Source organism: Gorilla gorilla, chromosome 5 (assembly GCF_029281585.2).
Source record: "Gorilla gorilla gorilla isolate KB3781 chromosome 5, NHGRI_mGorGor1-v2.1_pri, whole genome shotgun sequence".
Lineage (NCBI taxonomy): Eukaryota > Metazoa > Chordata > Mammalia > Primates > Hominidae > Gorilla > Gorilla gorilla.
This window is the reverse complement of record NC_073229.2, coordinates 93061164-93084506: the sequence shown is the minus strand read 5'-3', so window position 1 is coordinate 93084506 and position 23343 is coordinate 93061164. Positions and strand designations below refer to the sequence as shown.

The following is a 23343-nucleotide window of genomic DNA, read 5'->3' as shown; positions in this document are numbered from 1 at the left end:
AGGACCGTTTTTTAGAATCCCCCAATGTGCCCTACACACATCCTCACTCTGGTTCAGGAAGAAGCTGATTAAATAGTTGTTTTCCTTTGACCAACCACATCTTTCTATTACTGAATTTTATCTTCTTAATGACTATCAGTTTGGTCTGCCTACAAACAGCCAAACAAAATGAAAAGCAAAAATCAATAATTTTTTAAACCTAGAGATGTCAGCAACTTTTTGTTTTGTTCCACAGTAAATTTATGAAGCCTTGGATTCATTGTGCTTCTTGGAGACAGAAATCCACTACACAAATTATTATTATTTTTAAAAAGGAAGATGGCAGGGGAATCATAGATTCTCACAGGTGCAAACTGGCCCAGGGTTTTCAGCTTTTTAGTAGTAATGTCAAATGGTACAGCTGCTTTAAATATTTTATCAAAGGTGACTTGGCATTCTTTGAAGAGTCTATCTCAGAAAATAGGTCCATTTATGCTTATACCAAAAGCAAAATAGCTTTAGACATTAAAATAACAACTGATTTTCTGCCATCTCATCTTTATGAATTCCCCAGTAGTGGGATCTTTCTAGGTACTTCTCAGTGTCACTTATAGAATTCATTCATTCAACAAATATTTACTGGGCACCCATCATACCCCAGTCACCTTGTTAAATACTACACATAGAAAAGGCTAAGTAAGAATAGTCGATGTCTCTTGACCCCTAAAATGGTCATAAAGATGATAATTTGAGGAATTACAGTACACAGGATGCCCACTCTAAGTTGAGAAGCCCTGGCTGCTCTGGGAGTACCTTAGGGAAGAGTGTGTCAGTGGAAGATTTCCAGAGGGATGTCCAGGTTGAGGTGTAAAGGAGAAGCAGTACTTCACCAATGAAGAAGGGGAGAGTGTGTCCTGGGAACCACATGTGGGAAAATCCAGGGAGCAAAGAGAACTGGGAATAGCCAAGAAGGTGACCGTTTCAGAAAGGGTAAAGTGTAAAGTTGGGGATAAGTAGAGGTGGGTGATTCAGCAGGAGGAGGGGTAATATATGATGAGGTAAGCAAGGATCTTGACTTTATATTAGGGGCAAGGGAAATTTATGACAATGTTTTAAATGCTTGCTATGCCTGCAGTTTGGAGAAAGGATTGAAAGAAAGAGGGCTGAAGACAGGGAGGCCTACCACAATCTAAATGATGTAATTAGGGAAGGGATGAAGAATCGTAGGATGTAGATTAATTCAAAATTTATTTAGGAGGTAGAATGGGCTCAGCACTATGGCTGATTGTATGTAAGAGGTGAGGAGGATAAAGAAATAAAAGACAGAACTCAGGTTTCCAAGAAGGATATCTTATGTGCTAGCGAGACCCTGAACTACAACATATGAGGAAGAGATGACTTGGGAGAGGAGATGCTGAAAATAGTTTTGAGTTTGACATATCTAGGCACATATAGGTATTATAAAAAAGTTAATTGATATATATGATGGAATCCAAGCTCCAGAAGAAAACAAGCTAGAGATAGAGATTTGTTTTAATTATTTTTTCTGTTTAATGGCATGTGTGTGTGTTTTGTAAATTAGAAAATAAACTAGCTGAGGCTACTCTCTAGACTGAACATAAAAGCATACGATTGTGCAGCAATAGGAAGGATTCTCTCTTTTTATGCCTTAGCTATAAGGAATAGTAACTTTGTTCATCCGCTCAAAGATCTCACTGTTTGCTAGTACTAGTGCAAAGATATAAAAATCCATTTGTAAGATACAACTATACTTGAAGTCACAAGTATGTAGTTAGCATGCCCCTTAAAGTAAGGTAGCAATTACCTAGTGATTAGCTGTTAATCTGTCTATTCAAACTGATTTTCTGTCTCTTAAAAAGAGCAGAAATGATACAGGGCTTAAATCAATTTTGTGTGGAAAATTAATATATGCTAGAATTTCAGCACTAAAAAGAAATTGATTCTAAACTATAGAGCTGATATACACACACAAAAAGAAAAACATGTACTACTCAAGATCCCACATTTCAAAATTCGCTTGTTGGCAATTCATGAATTCTTGTGTTTGGGGAATTCCCTGTGCTGGAGGATGCAGAGGAAAATAAGACGGATCCAGTGTCTGTGCTCAACGACTTACAGCTCTCATTTCCAAGGTGGTACCTACTCATGTGAAGAATTCATGCTCCTGCTAAGGTCTGTGGGAAAAAGAAGAGTGTTTATGAAGTGTGTTTCATAACAGCATTCCTCATATAGGAAATGGTTTTAATCTGTCTCAAATGGAAACAACATACAATTATATCAGCAATATTTACATAACATTATGAGTTATTCTTCTTACTGTGTTATATATTTTAATTCACAGAATTCTTATAACCTTGTGAACAGAATTGTTATTCTCATTTTAAACATGAGGAAGTCAAGACAGAAAGTGTTTAGTGTTTAGCCTGAGGCCACTAAGCTAAGAGATGATGGACCTACGGTCAATCAAATAGCTGAGTCTATTCTCAGAGAAGTTTACCTCTTCTCTAAGCAGAGGAGTCTTTTTATTGTTATGGTGGTAAACAAGTTATTTATACATTTTGCAAATATTTGTTTTTAAGTCTGGAAGTTAGCAAACCATGAACTTTCAATTTATTAGCAAATGGTATATATTGCGGATTGTTTAAGTACCTGGTGGACAGTGTTTTATATACATACTCATAAGCAAATTCTGTATTATTATTGCATAATTTTATATTTAAACTTAGCAGACAAGGTCACTCTAGTTTCAACCTGATAACAAAGTTAATTAAAAAATTAGCTAACTAACTTTGAGGAATAACTCTAGAAAGCTATTTACTAACTTTTAGTAATACTGAATTTTATACTGGGTTATGCTGAACATTTTGCTGGAAAGTTACGTTTACTAAGTTTCTGTATTACCTTAGGAACAGCCAAAGACGACAGTGAGTCTTAGCCTTCTCTAGGTCATAGCATATGTAGAAATGATAGTATTTGGAGACACACTGGGAGAAGTAGGCAAGGCTACTGAAGACTGGAGACCACTAGCCACAGTCTCCTGCCTTGTCAGTTGCTCTGAGGCTTTAGGAACCACTATTTGGGCACAGTTGGGACAAATCCTCCCATGACAGGGTAGAATTGCCTTGAGAAGCTCTGGCTTAAAATAATAAGCTGGGCTGAGATTTGGGGAAACTGAACAACTCGCTATAGAAACATATATTTTTCCTACCTCCCATATCTCAATTACTTATTTCCAAAGAAAGATGAATCATACCACAATTTATAACTACAATATAAAAAATCATATATGTGATAGAAATGCTCTTCCAGTAAATCAGTCCATTGAACAGACTTTTGAAACACTGAAAGGTCATGAAATGTAAGACATTAACATCAGAGTCGTTGCAAACTTTTTATTCATATGCTTTTATATAAATGTTTTCATTAGTTATAGCTTTTATGATATGAAATAAAAACATTCAAAAGGGCTTGACCTATTATATTTAACTAGGCTCAGTGAAGAATCAGGGATTCAGAGGGCTGAGAACAGATAGTTCATCTGCAATGAGCTGGAATTTCAACAGATATAATCATATAATAATAATACTATATATAATAAGGAAATATCAAACAAATTTATAGGGGTTCAAAGAAGAAAGAACACTTATGAGACTGCGGGAGAAAGAATTATTAGGAGAGCAGACATCTCTTAATGGATGGGCTCCCAAATTCTCCCCTATCAACAGATGAGGATAAGAGAGGGGACAGGGACATTAGGGGAGCCCAAGTGAATAACAGTGCAAACAGCACCATAAGGGGAGAATATGCACCCCTGTATTCAGAAACCAGAGGCTGCATCTGCTTGATTCTATCACATATGAACAAATGTATATTAAAATGTATATCATAAATGAGTAGAATGAGATAACATTGGAAAGCTAGTGAAGCTGATAGAAATATTAGAATCTCAAGGATCCCAGTAGGATGAAATTTGGCCAGTAAGGAAAAGCCACGGAAGTTTTTGAGCAAGCAAGTGATAAGAACAAGGCTATAAAGAAGAGAGAATAATCAGATAAATCTGTGTGGAAGAGATTAGAGAAGGCAGGTGTTGTCATAATATGGGTAACAGACAGAGTACATGAACTGCCACTTGATGATCCTAATTAGCTCCAGCATTTCATCCTTGAAATAATCTTCTGCAGCACATATTATTATCCCTATTTTATAAATGAGGACACCAAGGCCCAAGTTGGTACTTTGTTGGACTCCATAGTTCAGGCTCTTCCTGCTGCACTGCTCCTCCCTTACTGGAAGCTGGTGGCAGGAGGAAGTGAAAGCAGGGCCACTGAGAGAAATACCATGATGGACTCCATCTGGAACAGGGATTGCTAGAATGAGGAATCACTCCAGATGACACAGAGGATCTGGTGATCAGAGAAAAGTTTCCCCCAGTTACCTAGAGTCTGAATTGAGTCCCAGGTAGGAAAGCTTTATCAGGTTTTTGTGAGTGATTAGACATAAAGGTACATTCATGGGTGTTGCTCACAGAGGCTATAGTTGATGAGAGAGAGATCAACAAAAGAGAAGAGTACTGGGGCAGAGCCTTAGGTCATTCATATGTCAGGATACACAAGGTGAGAAAAATAAGTGTTGATGAGAAACATCAAAGAGCAATATTCAGATTTAGTGTCTTGGTAAACATTAAGCTCAAAAAAGGTTTAAAAGTAGTTTTAAATCTCTTAATTTAAAATAATTGTTAAACAGTTCCTAAAGTTTATTTTTTCCCAGAAAAACAATAAGGGATGAAAAGAATAAATAAAAAAATAGTAAAAGGTGGTGCTTAAATTTTTCTTTTCAATTTGAGAATGATCAGCATGTTGCTAAATATTTCTAAATTGAACAAGGTAGGGTAATATAAGATTACAGAAAATTGCTTTTTAAGCAATTCATGGCAGAAACTGTAAGAGTTTGATCAAAGTCTCATCTGAAGAAAATCTGATAAAATGAATTATGACAATAATTATCTCCATAGCAACAGGTTTGAATAATGGGCATCTGGTATACATACTGTAGCCACAGTAGTACTATCTGTTATTAATTCTTTTAGATCTCAGCAGTTCTTCCCCAAGTCTGCCCATACAACTCAGCTTGATTAGCTGCAGAACTGTAGACTAAAATAGGTGGTAAAACTCATCCTTTTTGAGAAGATTGGATACTATTTTAGGTATTTATTAAAAGCAACAGGTGGTCTCTCTCATCTATGGGATATCTTCAAGTTCTAATTCATTTTCCTGCTTTTTACTATTTATCTGAAGTGACTTGGCAAGAACAAATAGGACATTTAATATTAAAGAAGTCAATACCTAGTGCCACCTACTGTCACCATTAAACTCAGTGGTTGGTTTTAGGTGAACAACTGGTATGGACACTTGAGTAGGGCCTAATTTGCTATTCCCAAAAATATGCAGTCAAAACTTGCTTTAACCTTTTGAAGAATGCAACAGGTAATAACATAATTCCTTAAAGAGTATACAGATAATATCTGAAAGCAGAAAATAATATAAATTCCAAAGGAATAGGAGCTTTAAAAAGCACTATTTGTGCTTAATTAAATAATATAAATTCCAATGAAATAGGAGTTTAAAAAATACTGTTTGTGCTTAATTAAACTTGGTTTGAAATGAACAAGGTAAAGCAGGTGTCAATTTGTATGCAAATATTTCATTATGGAGTAGTGTATTTTCTCTTTAGAAAAGAAACACAAATTTTATGCTGACATATTTGGGTTTCTAATAATGATTACACTCAGTCTTAAAATTGAGTGGTTCAAGAGTTTAGTTTAGAAGAATCTAACTTATTACATTTGTCTCAAAGACAAAAATATTTGTATCAGTAGTGATTAGTTCACTATTCTACTAACTGGAACCTGAGGAGAAAATAAGTCAAAGTGAGCTAAGACCTCATCTTCCTCCATGACACCATCCCCACACCAAGTATTTTATACGTGTATGTGTATATATTAGCTAATTAGCTAATACCTGTGGGGGATAAGAGGCAGGGAAAATATACTGCTCAGGAAGAGAGATGCTGGGGCTGACAACATCAGGACTGCAGATCTGTGTCCTGGCAGCGCCTGGTTTTACATCAGACTTGTTCAAATGATACCCAAGTTGTTTCTCCTGCTCTTCGTGGTACAGGAAAAATGAGGATTGGAGAACTGAGAGTTGGATAATGACTAAACCATCTTTCTTTGTGCACAACAGCTAGTTAATAGTCCTATTTTTCTTTAAATGACTGCTGTAAAGAGATCTTATTTTGGCTGAAACATGAGTTGGCTAGAGGCATTCAAAATGAATTGTGTTTTCATTATCAACCAATTCCAGAAAGAATCCCTCATCATTTATGAAAAAGGATGAAAAAAATAAAATTTTGCAATTTTGTTGAGGTGATATTTCAACTTTCTCCAGTGGAACAGAGGTAGAGGACTGTATTCCACTTCCTTGTTAATTTTATCACCTTATCATTATTATTTTTACTATAAGTTAGTGCAACCGAAAGGATGATTTGCAAACCAGCATCTTCAGCATCACCTGAGACCTTCATAAAAATGCAGATTCTCTGACTCATTCTACTGAGTCAGAATGGCTGGGGGGTCTGGCTCAGGAATCTGTGTTTTAACAAGCTCTCTGGGTGATTCCTATGTACACTGAAGTTTGGGAAGCACTGCTTTGGACAATGAGGGAGGCACTCAAAAGAAGACAGGAGTGCAAAGTAGGCAAGCTTTGTTCTTCTTCTTTCCTACTGAAGCTAAGTTAAAAGACAATTACTTAGAGACCAAAGGAAGACTCTCCTGGTCTCCAGAGGAGGCATAATCCTGTCGGAGAGCAACCTTATACAAATAAGGAACCGTCACTTCCAGAATCACATTTCTCGTAAGCAGGGTGGGGATGGGGATCACATTCGCTATATTATAGGGCACCAAATCCTAATACAAGTGTATTACAGTGTTCAAGACAAATTTTGCATTACCAACACTACGGCTGCCCTCCTTTAGTATGAATATTTATAGATAAACATCACAATAATTCCTACATTTCTGGTCTAAGTTGCTATACACTTATGATATGGCTGGCTTACTTCACAAGTGTTTATCAGCACATTTAACCTGGAGGCCTCACCCACCACTTACAGACAAAGCAGCTGTGGTTCCAAGAAGGAAATTTTATGTATAAATAAAGTGTAATTTTTACTTGTAAATGGTAGGTTCCAACTTAGCAGTTAATGACTAAAGAGTAATGATCCTAGAATTGGAGTTATAGAAGTAGCAAGCCCTTCTCCTGGGAGCAGGGCAAAGTGGTTCCTACGAAGCTAGAATGTAAACTTAGGACAATCCAGCAGTAACACTTGCTTTCTGAATATTATTAACCAGGGGAATATTGGGGTGAAAATCAAACTAAAAACCTAAAAAATATTATGTATGACATTGTAGCAATTAACAAAATTAGGGGAGCTATTACCATCCTACCATTTTAACCTTCAAAGCCTGAGGATACACAATGAGATTGAGATAAATGAAACCATTATCTGGTGAATCTGACCAATTTAAAAATTGGACCACTTATTATCTTCCCCGTAGCTGTTCTATATCCCAACTAGCATTATTTTTAAAAAATGTTTTCTTATTTCTACAATTATTTTTTATGAAAACAAAAGAAATATATTTTTTGTCATCAATGATGACATTTTTAATACTTTTATTTTATCTATCTACCAGCAAAGAAATATCCTCATCTTGAGGGGAAAATAGTTTTATTTTTCATTTTTAGTAGACATCATAACAGCTTTAGATTAGATCCAGATGATTAATCATTATTTTCATTAATTATTCAGACAAAGATGTTCATATATTATATTTCTCCTTCCTGACAACAAAAGGCCTCTTAGTAAACTTGATTAATTTGTTTTGACTCCAAATTAAGTGAAGTATAAAATAAATAGTAGTTGTTTTCAGCAACTTGAAGAAAAATTAAGAATGAATAGACTAAAAATAATACTAGAAAAAGCATATTGTTTAAAAAAATTGTTGAAGCTTTGTTGTTAACACAAAGACAAAGATGCCTTAGAAAAATGTTATGGTAATTTGAAAGTTTTCTCAATTTATATTGTCAGTGTGTAAATTTGAAGCAATATAATGGCTGAAATTAGGAACGCTATACTCATAGTCACAATAGTAATACACATTGACTACAGAGAGGACATTGAAGAGAGTTGGAACTCCAGTATATGAATCAAGTACAATATGGAAAACAATTATCAAAAACTTGATAAAATAATTTGGGGATGATGTGACTGCACATAAAAAGTTAAATAATTAATATAAAAGAAAAACCCCTTTTGTAAATTAAAAAAATTCTCTAAGAAAGCAGAGGTATTTTTGAAATTAACAGTCACACACAATTTCTGATGGACAATGCAATTTTTGTTTACATAAATGCACCAGACAAGGATATATTCAAAAGCTTGGTGTATATGTATACACACACACACACACACACACACACACACACACACACATTTATTTATTTTTCTTTGCCCCTGTATAAGTAGTGATGTTTAAATTATTTAGCTGATTCAAGAATTCTTTTTAATTAAGAAAATGGTATCTATATGCTTGTAAGTAATTTATGGTTATTTTCATCTCACATAATTTAAAAGAGTAAAATGAAAATGTTAATAATAACAAAAATGTGTAGTGTATATAATTTATTTTTTAGTTTTATGTGATATTTTTTTAACCTGCCTTAAGTCATGAAAGCCAGCAAACAAGCCCGGCAAATAAAGTACACTATCTTTTTCATAAATAGATCTGTAAAATGTTTTTCAAACAGCAGGTGGCAATCTCTGTAAATTTGATTGCAGCAGTACTATCTTGGCTCTATATATGCAGATGAAAGACAATTTTAAAAGACCAGTTAAGAACTGTGGTATGCCCAGACTGGTTTAGATAACATCAAATATTGAAGGGGTTGATTTAATTATGCTTACTATTCTGTGAAATTTCTCCCTAGGCAAAATAAATGTTTTTGTTTAATACATCTTAATTCTTCTTACGCAGCACTGGAAGAATTTCACAGTGGTAATCTGAATAGGTATCATCCTCTTAACAACCCTGCATGCTGGTTACTTTTTATCATATTGAATTCATATGGCGTTAAGAATTAACAAAACTAATTTTAGATTTTTTTTTTTTCGAGACGGAGTCTTGCTCTGTCACGCAGGCTGCAGTGCAGTGGTGCAATCTCGGCTAACTGCAACCTCCACCTCTTGGGTTCAAGCTATTCTCCTTCCTCAGCCTCCTGCGTAGCTGGGATTACAGGTGCATGCCACCACGGCCGGCTAATTTTTGTATTTTTAGTAGAGACGGGGTTTCGCCACGTTGGCCAGGCTGGTCTCAAACTCCTGACCTCAGGTGATTTATCTGCCTCAGCCTCCCAAAGTGCTGGGATTACAGGTATGAGCCAACATGCCTGGCCCTAATTTTTGATCTTTTTTAAGCCCCCACAAAACTCCAACTGACATATTGTTACTCTTAAAATCCAGTTCTGTTGTTATTCTTAGTGTTGTACTGTGAGAAGTCTTTATAATACTAACTTTGGAAAAATACAAAGCTTTGACTCCTGGATAGCTCTTAGAATACCTTGGTTTTTCTAAGTTGAAACAATCATGTGAGATAAAGGCAGAAATTCGTAGCATTCTGAACTGAAAAGGAACCTCAAAGATCTCACAACCAGCTGTACTCACTGTACCCCCAGGAATCAGACAGCCAGAGAGATCAGTCAGCTTGCTCACAGAGTTACTAGCAGCAACAGGACTCTAAGTGGGTCTTCAAATTCTCTAGGTTCAGCACGTTGGCACTATATTGTCAAATTTTAAAATTCTGTCCTATCACATCTTTAGTATACTTATAATATTTTTCTTAGGATCTCATTCTAAAATCCTGACTTTCACTTACTTATTGAGTCCTCAGTGTGTCAATAATATATTAATGGAAGGTACACATGATTAGGAAGGAGTTTTTGTTCTAAATGATCCTGTAAAATATGTGCTGTATAATCTGGGCAGTTTCTGACCTTTCATTATTTTCTCTGTTTATATGTAAAATCTTTTAATGTAGCAGGACTTTCATTTTTTCATTAGCAATTAAGACTTTATACTTTCATTTTAAAATGCATTCCTCACAGGAATTTCCTTTGCCAATGAAAAATGGAGCAAAGGCAAGTAAATGTAGATAATCAAGGTCACACATCAAGGTCAGAGTAATTAGCAACAGAACTTAAAAGCATCTGAATGTCAGCGACACTTCTTTATCTTCTCATTCATTTCTTATGTCTTTACATTTCCAGTATATATATCCTAAGGCAGCTTGTTTTGTATTCTCCACAAACAAATATTTCACATGGAATGATTCTATGATACATAAACAGGGGATGCCCCACATAGTACAGAAACAAGTAAATTGCCACCTATCATTAGTAGTTCTTTAGTTGAGGAATATGACCCTTAACCAATGACAATATTTTTAAATCTTTTTTTTTTCACGTTACGAAATGTTTCTTTTGGGATAATTTGGGTTCATTCTCACCAGGGCATCGCTGCTCACTGCATCTTCTCACTTCCTCGCCCGTTCCTTCACATTGCTGCCCTGTTATCACTGCACCCTGACAGGTCCTTATTCGCCTTTCCCAGCCGCCATCACAGGACTTGGAACAACCACTCCAATGACCCCACTGATTCCACTGACCATTGGCTGAAAGAAATGTTTCATGGTCAATGTCAGTCATCTACCACACACTCCTTTAAAAATTTTAAAATCTGAGAATGTTACTACCCCTTCCATTTTTGTTAATCTACTACTGTGAATAAACCTTATTCAAATATTTAACTTACAGGTCAAATATAGAGCATTGCGAAGAACAGTGTAAAAAAGTGTAAAAAGTGCAAGCTCAGTGCTAAACTTCCTCAAATGTATTCGTAGTTCATCTCCTGAATTTTATTACTTTATTAGCATGGCATACATTAGAATAAATTCTGGTATAATCGGCTTCATTAATAAATACATGTATACACACACACACACACACACACACACACACACATATAATGATTATCTTCTTTCATGACCCTCTGGCATAGTTCTGACACATTTTATAATGTGCCTTTTACATGGTACGAGTGCCCATGATATGCAGGAATCAAGCCCTACCTGTACATTCAGGGTTATAGCACTCTCTGCTTTCTGCCCATGGCCCTCTGCATTCGGAGCCTCCATGGGCAGCTGCAGTGCACTGCCGGCTTCTCTGCTGAGTCCCATTCGAGCACGTTACTGAGCACTGGCTCCACGAACTCCACTCTTGCCACTGTCCATCAACTACCAAAGCAGAAAAAGAGACAGCATGAGGATATCTTCCAATAGGACAGGCTGTACAGAAAGTACCTGGTAAAACCACCCTTGAAGATGAACCCCAATCAATGGACTATGAATGAATACAATGGAAGGTCACACCAGCATGAGATTTTATTAACTCCCCAAATATTATTACCTTATTTTCCCACTTTTATTTTATTTTATATATCCAGCATATCTTTTTTTTTTTTTTCATTTGGAGATGGAGTCTTGCTCTGTTGTCCAGGCTGGAGTGTAATGGCATGATCCCAGCTGACTACAACCTCTGCCTCCCAGGTTCAAGCAGTTCTCTTGCCTCAGCCTCCTGAGTAGTTGGAATTACAGGTGCCTGCCACCACACCCCAAAATAATTTTTGTATTTTTAGTAGAGACAGGGTTTTACCCTGTTGGTCAGGCTGGTCTCAAACTCCTAACCTTAGGTGATCCACCTGCCTTGGCCTCCCAAAGTGCTGGGATTACAGGCGTAAGCCACTATGCCTGGCCTCCAGTATATCTTTTGATTCACTTATTTCTTCAAAAATATTTATTGATCACTCAAGATGCAATACATTGTGCTAGGAGATGGGGTACATAAAACAGTGAACAAACTAAATACTGAGCAAGACCTTATCGAGCTCATATTTTAGAGAAAGAACCCCTAGAAATAAACCATGAATTACATGCTAGATAAATCAATTACATGGCAGTGTTGCAAAGGATAGTTTCAGGACATTGTGAGATAAGACTTCGGAAGGTCCAGAGAGTCTTTCTTGACAAACTGAGGCTTCAGGCAAGCCTTGAAGGATAAAGAGAAAATACTTAGGATAAAGGTATGTTCCATGCAGAGGAATATACAAAGATCTTTGGAAGAAGAATCATGGGCATTTCCAGGAACCGGATGAAGGTCATTGTGAAAGGCATCTGGAGTGCTGAGTGAGGAGAGATTGCAGAAGTTTTAAAAAAGAGAGAGGCTAGATTATGAAAAACTTTCATCAGCTGTGTTAAGGATTTTGGATATTATTCTCAGGTGTTTAAGAAGCCATTGAACACGCCTGCAATCGCAGCACTTTGGGAGGCTGAGGCAGGTGGATCAAAAGGTCAGGAGATCGAGACCATTCTGGCTAACACGGTGAAACCCCGTCTCTACTAAAAATACAAAAAAATTAGCCGGGCGTGGTGGCGGGCGCCTGTAGTCCCAGCTACTCCGGGAGGCTGAGGCAGGAGAATGGCGTGAACCCGGGAGGCGGAGCTTGCAGTGAGCCAAGATTATGTCACTGCACTCCAGCCTGGGGGACAGAGCAAGACTCCGTCTCAAAAAAAAAAAAAAAAAAAAAAAAAAAGAAGCCATTGAACGATTTAAATAATACATAATACCATAATACTATGATCAGATCTAGTGTAGGATGGAGAACAAATTACAGAAGTTGGGAAGGATCTGAGCTGTGATGATGAGGCAGTGCAGATGCAGTGTCTTGGAGAGATTAGAAAGTTACTAGGAACGGGTGGTAAGAAGAAACTGAAGAACTGGCCATGGGAGCTGAAGCGAAGAGAGGATCCAGGTGACTCTTAGATGGCTGTTTTCTGATGACTGGAATGTAATATAGACTGTTCAGCTTGATTTATCTTTGGGAGATTCAAATTGAGATTCATGTATTCATTCATTCAAATAATTTTGAGAATCTATTAGTCATCAGACACTGTGATAGGTGTTAACAAGATACACAGAAATAAAAGAATATAAATCCTAACCTCAAAAATTTTATAATTTAGGACATTCTGCATGCAAATGAATAAATAAATAAATAAATGTTTAAAGACAATACCATCTTAACATGAAACATGAAGTATTTAGGCTTTCAGAGGACATACTGCATCTACTGGGGATGTAATTATAATAGACATAGAGTGGTGAGTTATGGACAATTTAGACAAAGTCAGCATTGACAAAGGCAGAATCCCATATGCCACAAAATAGAAATAAGCAAAGGATTTAACCAAAAATACTTTCCAGATTAGAATGTGCAAACTAGCATGTAAATGTTATAAATGCATTAGTCTGTGGATGTCTACTTTTTTCCAAGATCAGTTCATTGTTCTTAGTCAATTTGATCACAGGTGAAAGAGAATTCATCACAAATCTAAAGTTTCAAAATAAGCTAATGGTGCTATGAAAATCCATCCAAATAAACAAGAAAGCCTGGCAGAATATAATAAGTACTTTCAATCTAACTTCAAGCCTTACATGTAGGTATTAAAAAGAGATTGTTTAACAGGTATCCAGCTGTACTTAATAAACCCTTTATGAGATTAAAAATCACAAAATGCCAATTTAATCATTCCATTAATGTAATTTTAGCATCTCACTTTATTAAAAGTGCCTGATACAATCATATTGGTTATGTAGTCTATTTTCCAGACTAAAAAGAAAATTCTAGTGAAGCAATAGGATATTATAAATTATCTATTTCCCCTCTATTTTGGCTTTAAACGTGAGTGCATTTTTCATTTCAGAATTTTTCTCTTCAAAGATAACATTTATTGAGCTTGCAGTATGAAGCCTCACCATCCTAAGCATTCTGAGAAGGGTTTATAAAAAGAGATTCATGCCCTACACCTTACAATCTATTTGGCAAAAGGATGTACAGTTATGCACATTATTGAGAACATTCAGAAAGAAAGCAGCACATTAACAAAGGTGAATTAGGTGCTGCTAAGCTAATCTTAGTGCTGAGTGACTAGAATAAAGGACTATGTGATGTCCTTAAGTATTCTGCTTTAAGGTAAATTTTGAGTATGATTTATTATGAATGCAATAGTTATATGTTTTCTGGCAAAGAGAGAATAAGAGTGTCTAGCAAAGATGTGGCATCTAGAATGTGCAAGTCAAATGTCGAAATCAGAGAGAAGATAATTTGGCAGGGGATTGTATTTCTATGAAGAATTAGGAAGGACCTTGCTGAGATGATATTAGGAAGAAAGAGAACATCTATTTGTGAAGTGTTTTGCTCATCAGGCTTTTACTGAAATAAGACTGCATCAATAATAATAAAATGTTTTGAGACTTTAAATTCATATATTTGTAGTTACAGTTGTTCAATCCTTTCTGACCATGTACATATTCTGTGTTAATGTTAAAGCTTAAGAGTGAGTTAATATTAGAAATCTGAGGAGCAATTTGAGGTTCAACGCTACCATAAACATCAACAAAACATGTATTTTAGATGGGGTCAGTTTTGTTCACAAAGTCAGTAACAGAAAAAATAATAAAATTGAAGATACATCAAGTGGGCATTTTTTGCGATTTTATTTTACACTGAGAACCAAAAGATCCTCTTTGAAAATTAATTGCACTTTTTTTTGCAAGCTTTTTAAATTTTTTTAATTATACTTTAAGTTCTAGAGTGTATGTGCACAACGTGCAGGTTTGTTACATATGTATATGTGTGCCATGTTGGTGTAATTGCACTATTATGAAGGAATTGGCTTGACAAAATAATTCATTGGATATAAAAAAACAAAAGAGGAAAGGCCTAATATTTCTTTAGTGTGTCAAGTCCAAATCATTGAGAAAATAGATAATTGAAAAGTCAGGTAGGAGATGAATATATAAATTTAACATAAAAAACTAGACAACAGACTATATATATATAAACACACATGTAATATATACACACACATACATATATACAGACAACAGACATTTTATGTATATATATAACTTTTAGTGTCAAATATGAGACATTGTTTTATTTTTAAGTTTTTCTTTTCAGTGATATTCTGGATTAAAAAAATTATTAATGGATTTGTTTTATGGGCCGCAGCCCCATAACACTTCTAGAAACACTAGTGTCATTTTGCTGAATGAGAAAAAAATAGAGAACAGGGAGGCTTTGGGGGGGTAGAAATTAAGAGTTCTGTTTTGGATATTTAAGCATTTCCAGATAGAATGTGTGCATTATCTTTTAGGGATAAATGTAGAGAAATGTAACAATAAAAACAATTTATCATATTATATATCTCTATTTCTTTTTTTATAACCACTCATCTAGGTTCTCCAAGATGTGAAGGAACAGCTTTTTTCTTGTTATCTGATGCTTAACTGGGGAGCTAAAGTGGTGAGGAAGCTGCTTCTCCTTCAACCCTGCATGCAGGCTTGACTTTTTACCGGGCTCAGCAGCGAGGTAGTAGAGACAATCAATGTCTCTCCCCACTCAATGCCTGCTCCTTCTGTATGGCTTACTTCCAATATTTGTAAGAGGGACCTCTCAGGGTCATTGCAAACCTACGAATTTAAAACTACCTCAAAGCTTTCTTTCTGAAACTGTGTTTCTGTTGAAAACTGATTCACATCTCAGCATTCTGTCAGAAAAGAGTTCCCTGGTAAGCTGGGAAAACGTAAACACTCCACAATCCCTCCTGGAGTCTCGTAACACACACAGGAGTAAAGATTTATAGAGAATTTAGTCTGTGATTGGCATTGCTCAACTGCACCACGGGGGAGCTGTGGTGATAAGGACTGGCTGAGCTCTGCTCTTATGAACATGTAGTCTGGGGGCTGTAGTGGGGGCAGATGATAAACAAGTAAATGAATAAACCAGAGCGTTTCACTAGAGGTGTTATGAAGACAACGTGATAAAGAGGGCGATGTGATAGGGAGTGCTCAGGCAGTCTCAGGAGACGACGATATTAGAGCTGAGTCTGAATCACTGGACAAAGCCAACTCTTAATTTCCACCTCCCCAAAGCCTCCCTGACCTCCATTTTTTTCTTATTCAATAAAATGACATTAGTGTTTCCAGAAATGTTATGGGGCTGAGGACTGTAAAATAAATTCACTAATAATTTTTTAAAAATCCAGAATATCACTGAAAAGAAAAATTAAAAATTAAACAATGTCTCATTTTTGGCACTAAAAAATATTTTACATGTAAAATATCTGTTGGCATGTGAAGATCTGTGTTCAGGAACAGAGAGAAGGCTGGGGCTTGTGGTGATCCTGGAAAAGGAGAGGTGGAAAGAGATGGGTTCAGATGCTGTGCAGAAGCCAGATCTTATAGGGCCCTACAGGCCATGCGACCAGGGAAGATGCAAAGTATGAAAAGATTTTAAAGTAAAGAAGTGATAAGATAGAATTTACATTTTAAAACCTAATATTGTGGTTTTGTGTAGAACGGATGGTACAGGGGCAAGAATGCGTACTGTGAAATATTGGAGGACTATACTGTATGTAGTCCAGAGAGAGCTGATGGTGGCTTGAATTATGGTGGCATCAGTGGGCATAGAAAAAACATGGATGAATTTACAATGCTTTCTGGATGTAGAGCTGGCAGGTTTGTGGTAGGGTGCAGAAAAATAGAAAATTAAGGTTGACTTTAAGGATTTTGGCTTAATCAAATAGGTAAAGGGTTGATCATTTTATTGAACTGGGTTAGACTAGTGTTCAACAATCTGGGTGTCTATAGCCCTTAAATCAAAATTTCTGTCTTTTTGAGGTTAAATTTGGAATGCCATTTTAGACACAAAGCAGCGAGTACTGCAATAAATAACCTTTGTTTAAAAATTTACTTCTCAAATTTAATTGAAATGTAATACCTAACTTCTTTTTTAATTCATAGAACACCATTTAATAAACACTGAACTAGAATACATAATTTCTTCTCTCATATGTAGCCAGGTCAGAATCAACACTTTCTTAGGCTGTTTCAATTTCTCTTCTTTCTCATCAGAAGCACTTGCAGTTGGATTCTTTTTTCTTAATGTTAGTTTTCAATTTAAAAACTCCAAAAGTCTATTGCTTTCTGAGCCATTCTACAAAAGTGACTAAGAATCAAGAATAATAAGGCTGTGTTTTGAAGCTGGGAGAATGCTGAGAGATCAGCCTGCCTTACCATCCTGTAACACGCTTCCTTATATACCAGTGTCATACTGGGGACAATTAAAGTTTCACTTCAGCAGTGTGACAAATTACCAGATTTTCTGAAACTGGAAGAGTTAAAACTGCAAAGACTAAATTGCTAGGTTCCTGGGGTCTACTTTGTTATATGAACCTCCTCCCACCATACATATGGAGTTGCAGTTGGGCTCACTTTGAAGACAAAATTGCATTCTTTGTACAAGGGCCAAATTAAATTCTATAATACATTTTAATAAATATATTGTTTTCAGTCTGCTTTTACATCCTGACCAGTAAATGTTGGCAACTTAGAATAGGTTAGCTAAAAAGAACCACAAATTAGATTATGTTGTGAATATTTCGGATAATAAAACTAACATTTCAGCAACTGTTCTGGGTTGAATATTCTTGATTGATTAAGTCATAGGTAGGAAAGAACTAAGGGGGAGAAAAATTTTGGATACCGGCTTTAAAGTTATTTCATTTTGTGATGGCAAAGTTGGAGAGTTCAGATTTGTATTGAGTTGGGAGTTACCCAGAGATCTGTGAAGACTCTTTCGGGACACGAGACTGAAATGTACAAGCGTCCAACTTCTGCCCAGCATAGTAAGTCATGCCTGTTGTCCCAGAGCTTTGAGAGGCTGAGATGGAAGGACTGCTTGAGGTATAAGTTTAAGATCAGCTTGGGAAATACAGTGGGACCGTGTTGCTACAAAAATAAAAAATAAAGTTAGTTGGGTATGGTATTGCGCACCTGTAGTCTCAGCTACTCAAGAGGCTGAGGTGGGAGGATGCTTGCGCCCAGGATTCCCAGGTACAATAAGATAAAATCATGCCACTGCACTCCAGCCTGGGTAACAGAGTAAGACCCTGTCTCTAAAAAAACAGAGTACAACCTCTTGCTTTGGGCATATGTTGAGAAGCAAAAATCTGTCTTCCATTTGCCATTTTATACTAAACTACATAGGAGGAAAATAAAAATGCAACATCATTTTTAAAAATTAGAATTAAAATATAAACAAATGATAATGGTAAGGCTAAGAAGGATAAAAAAGTTGATAAGTTGAAGTTTGAATGAGAAAAAATATTAAATGGTAAAAGAAAGCAAGCCAAGATTAATAAAGACACAATTAATTTAAAAATCTTTTAAGCTAAGAACTGAAAAAGCACTGGAATAATGCCCAAAATCTAAAATGACACAAAACAAATATAATTGTCATACAACAGGCTAGAAGGCTAAGAAGATAAAATCCATATCAATTAAAGAACAGGTTAATGAGGCAGTATTTGAGTTACAAATTATAACAACCTCATGCAAACACAATCAGGGACCTTTGAACCAAGTTCCAGCAAATGTTGAGAATCTTTCCATTCACTGTCTTCACCAGAAGGGCACCCTGCAGAGAGACTGAGAGCAGGGCATCCTCCCATAGATGCTGTAGACCAAAATTTTAGGTTCATAGCAGACTGAAGCCTCTCGCTCTATATAACAGAAATATTTGGGTCTACCTGTTTATGAGGCCCTACTCTTAGGTGATTCTTTCTCTCTTCTTAGAGTTTGTAAGAGTAGGAAATATATCTGGAATCTGCAACATGGCAGCATCCCTCTGGCAGGGTTTGGGCTCCCAGGAAAGCATTTCTCAAATGCAGCTTCACGGGTGTGACACTTTTCAGCCAAACAGACTGACACAGCTTGTATGAGAGTATTTCTTCCTAGCAAAAACCTGGGAGAAGAATCCCTTCGAGTCTATGACTAAGACAGTAGAGCTCAATAATTATCATAATACTCCTAGTTTATTTGACCTATTTCTTCCAAAATCTCTTAATTTTAAAGTAATATATTTATATAAATCATTAAAAAATCCTCTACATCGATTTTTTACTATTCAAAGTATTTCTACCTAATTATAATAATATGTCAATCCTGTAATATAGAGGGGTAATTAATACTGACTCCATTCCATAAAAAAGGAAATTGGAAAATAGAGTATATAAATTGCCCAAGTAAATATTTTAATTAAGGATTGTGACTGAACTTTAATCCATATCTTCTGAATAACAGACCACTCTTTTTCCTACTGAATCATATAATTAAATCCATTTATATATATATGTCAGTATACAAATGAAGACTTATTTACCAATAGAACTTTCATGTATTTTAGTCTTTAATCTGTCACCCAATTACTATTTATCCTTGTCCCCTATATTATTTATACTCTACTGCATGGAAACATATCAGATTGAGAAGTGTCCACACTGAAAACAGTAAGAACTAAACTTAAATCATTAGCTCCTCTAATATTCAACTACCGACTAGGGGAAAATATTACTATAAAGTAAAAAGCTATAAAGAAAATTAGCATAAAACTTCAGGATTTTAACTAAGATCTTAAGCTTTTTATGTTCCTCGAAGTGTTTAATTTTGGAAATGGTTATATAAATTTTATTTTGGGTATATATATCTATATAATTTTAATGGCAGTCATACTGGAAAATGCAACTTTCCATTACGTGCGACACTTTTCTCCTGTTAAATATTAATAAAAATCAAGACCATTAAGGACAGAGGGTTCTAAAGTGATCAAATCGCCGTAGAGGGGGAATCACCATAAAAAGACACTTACAGCTAGACCTAATTAGCAGCTTGCCTGATGCTCACAGAAAAACTGTTATCTCTAGTTAGACCTAAACCATATCAGAAAACATCAGTAGCATACGATGACACTTAAAAGACAAAAACAAGGTCACAGTGCAACTCACAAAGTACCAAATATTCTTCTTTCTCAGCTAATATGAGTGACTGCTATTTCTTTACCAATTATGGCTGGTCTTCCCTTCACCTAGATGATTTATTAAGGTTTATTATCCAACCATAGAATTGTCACACCTTCCGAACAGCATCCGGTTCAGAACAAAGGCCGCTCGCTTCATTAAACCCTCTGCCAAATCACTTAACACAAGCTCAAATCCCTTAAGTAATTCAAACACTCCATTGCTGAGATCCCCACAGTTCCCTATGTTAGTTTCCCCTCACTCTCAAGAGTAACAAATTCAGCTAGGTCAGCTACAGGTGTGATTCTGATGAACTTTGGTTGAAGGGCGTTAACATACTACTACTAATACTTTCACAGTATTTGCTCCCTATCAGGTTCTCTACTTTACAGCATCTCACAAAGTCCACCCCATTACAATAGTATTACAATAGCATTACAATAGTAATACCCGTCCTATGAAGTGGGTATTACTACTGTCCCCATTTTACAGATGAATAAACTGAAGATTAGATGAGTGACACAATTATATTAAAAGGTAAAAATCTAAATTTAAATATGTGTTCTCTTGCAAAAGTCCAAGATCACTTTCCTCCATCATATCAATGTATTATGAAACAGACATAGAAAATGTCCTTTAAATTTTGGGATATTAGAAATTTGGATATGTTCATGTCAAGAAAGTCCACTTAATAGTAATTTTTCTTGTTTCCACCAGGTATATATAGAGTTGCATGGAGAGAGAAACAGGAAATAAAAGAAAATTTATTTATCCTCAAATATGTAAATTATTAATTGAGAATTGACCATTAAGAAGTCAATTATCAATTAATGACTACAATGAAAATTTAGAGAAAATAGAAAACATAGTTTGGACCACCAGAACTTTGGTGAGATAAGTAAAACAGACCACAAAGACCACTGAACACACACATACACACACAAACATGCACCTTTCCATAATATTTTAATTATTAGTATAGATTACAAAAGAAGGAATAGATCACGTTATGTTTATGAGCCAGGAAATTCCTTTTGTTGCTCTATGCCTCTTGCCTGTCTTGCTTCATTAGTATCAGCCCCCTGTTCTCAGACAGGGGATGCAAATTAGTAACTAACAACTCACACTAGGAAATACTATATCTTCATTTTCCTTCCTCCTTATATGGATCCCAGGCAATGGTTTTCTCTCACCTCAAAAGAAGTGGGAGGAAGTTGTGCATTGACTCAGCAAGGAATCTGATAGCATATTATCTACTTATAGGTATATATCAAACTCTGAATACATAGAAGTATTTCATTGTTTGGTACAAACAATGCATGTCATTCCTACATAGTGTCTATTTCGCTAGAGTGGTTTCATGCAGTTTCTTAAAAGCAGGAAGCTTTACGACTATAACGCTTTAACATTATCCCACACAAAAATGTCACTGCCCATTATTACCACAGCCCACCCCGTCAAATCCTGCAAAAGTAGTGAGTAGTGGGAGACACAGTTTGTGGTTTTACATGTTTCTTCTGCCCTCCTCTTGTCCACACTCTAGTGCAGGTCCTGATCTACATTCTTCACTGCTGATGTACCTATCATAGCTTTATTCTTTAATATGATAGCTTAGGGATATCATGTAAGATGGTTAGAAAAAATGTTGCCTGAAACCACTGAATCCTCAAGTTACCATCTTTCATTGAAGCTAGCGTATTTATATGAGGTTTTCAGAAGTGCGTTCAACTTTGCATATGCTTATGTCTGAATCTTCTGAATGGAAAGGAAAACTTTTGAAATCAGGGACTATATACACTTCTCAGCAGTGCCTTACATCTCATTGATAGTTGATGATGCTTTCATACCCAGTGAAGGTGCCTGAGTTCAGCTATAAGATGATGAGTTCTAAAGAGAATTTCAAATGTTTCCACCAAATAAACCTACATATTTTAAAATCGTAATGTCGATTTTTTTGGCACAACCTGGAAACTTAAAAAAATCCTAGTTATTATAGTTCACTTTCAGATACTAAGTTCATAGGGATACAATGTGATAAGAATTCTACATCTTTTATGATGCAACTAAACTCAAGAATGAAAACAACGGAAGTCAGAAATGGCACACGATACGTTTAAGTACTCAAGGATATGCCCATATGTTCACTTATGAGAGACTATGAGCTAGGCTACATTTACAAATAATATAGTCATAATGCACAAAAACAAAAGACCTACATGAAAGAAAGCCATCTGATTTTATTGGACTTAGAGTGCTTCCAATGATAAGATAATACCACTAATATCCAAGTAGCTTAAAAACTTGTGTTACTACTTGAGTGATAAAGTTCCACAACCATATCAACTTAAGAAAATGAGTTTTCACATCTGAACTGTAACATAGCCTCTCTACTGATATCTAAGGATTTTGCTCCTAGAAAAGTTAATGGAAAGTAGACTATGAGAAACTTGGTTCACAATATTTTAACTAATCAATGCCATTTTTATGTTTGTATTTATGAAGTCCAGCTGACATAAAAGAAGTAACAAAAAAGTATTTAAAAAGTTTCTATAGTTAGTTCTTGTCTTTTATTTCTCCATATTGTCTATTTCTTTGCACTTCATGGACAAATAAGAGTAAACTATATTTGATTCTATGTAAATGTTACAGCTCAGCATTGAAAAAAAATTTAAAAAATTTAAAAAGTATAAATTTTTCCAAATCTTTGTTGAAAGCACAAGGCATCACTACATATGTGTGTGTCTGCCTGCCTGTGTGTTTAAAGAGAGAGAAATAAGACAGAATGTTACTGATCTCATAAATAGATTTTCTAGTACTGGTTAACAAATAAGTAATCATGGTTTTGACCGTCTAATATTCATAATTGTATGAATATTAACTCATAAGTTACATTCATAATTCACAGAATTCATAAAATTTTAGGAAATATTTATATTAGTCAGTAAAATAATGTAATTATAATTATTTGCCTTCATCTTTAATTCTAGTCATTAAGTACAGGAACCTAGTAGTCCTTCTCTGAAGGGAACAATTAAGTTTGTTAGATGACTTTTGCATATCTACACATTGGATTGTTTTTCATATTCTTCACGTTTTATATATTTAAAACTTCCAGAAGGACTTTGAAGCATTGCTTCATAGTTCAGGACATTAACTTGGGGGTATTTAAAGGGTCAGTGGGACTGAGGGTGAGTTTCAGGATATGTTTGGAGGACAACAGTACTGGGATCCCAGCTATGTTGCTTGCATGCAGA

The 23343-nt window shown here is 35.6% G+C and overlaps 1 protein-coding gene across 2 annotated transcripts in view; it reads right to left on the bottom strand.

Moving 5' to 3' along the window:
* The window catches only part of ADGRB3 (adhesion G protein-coupled receptor B3), a 755063-nt gene that overhangs the window by 424710 nt on the left and 307010 nt on the right, over positions 1–23343 (bottom strand). For both annotated transcript variants that reach the window (XM_019029897.4, XM_019029899.3), the window contains 2 exons: positions 11243–11407; positions 10622–10786 (listed from right to left, as the gene is read on the bottom strand). In XM_019029897.4, coding sequence (XP_018885442.1) covers positions 10622–10786; positions 11243–11407 — 330 coding nt within the window. The remainder of the gene's footprint in view (positions 1–10621; positions 10787–11242; positions 11408–23343) is intronic.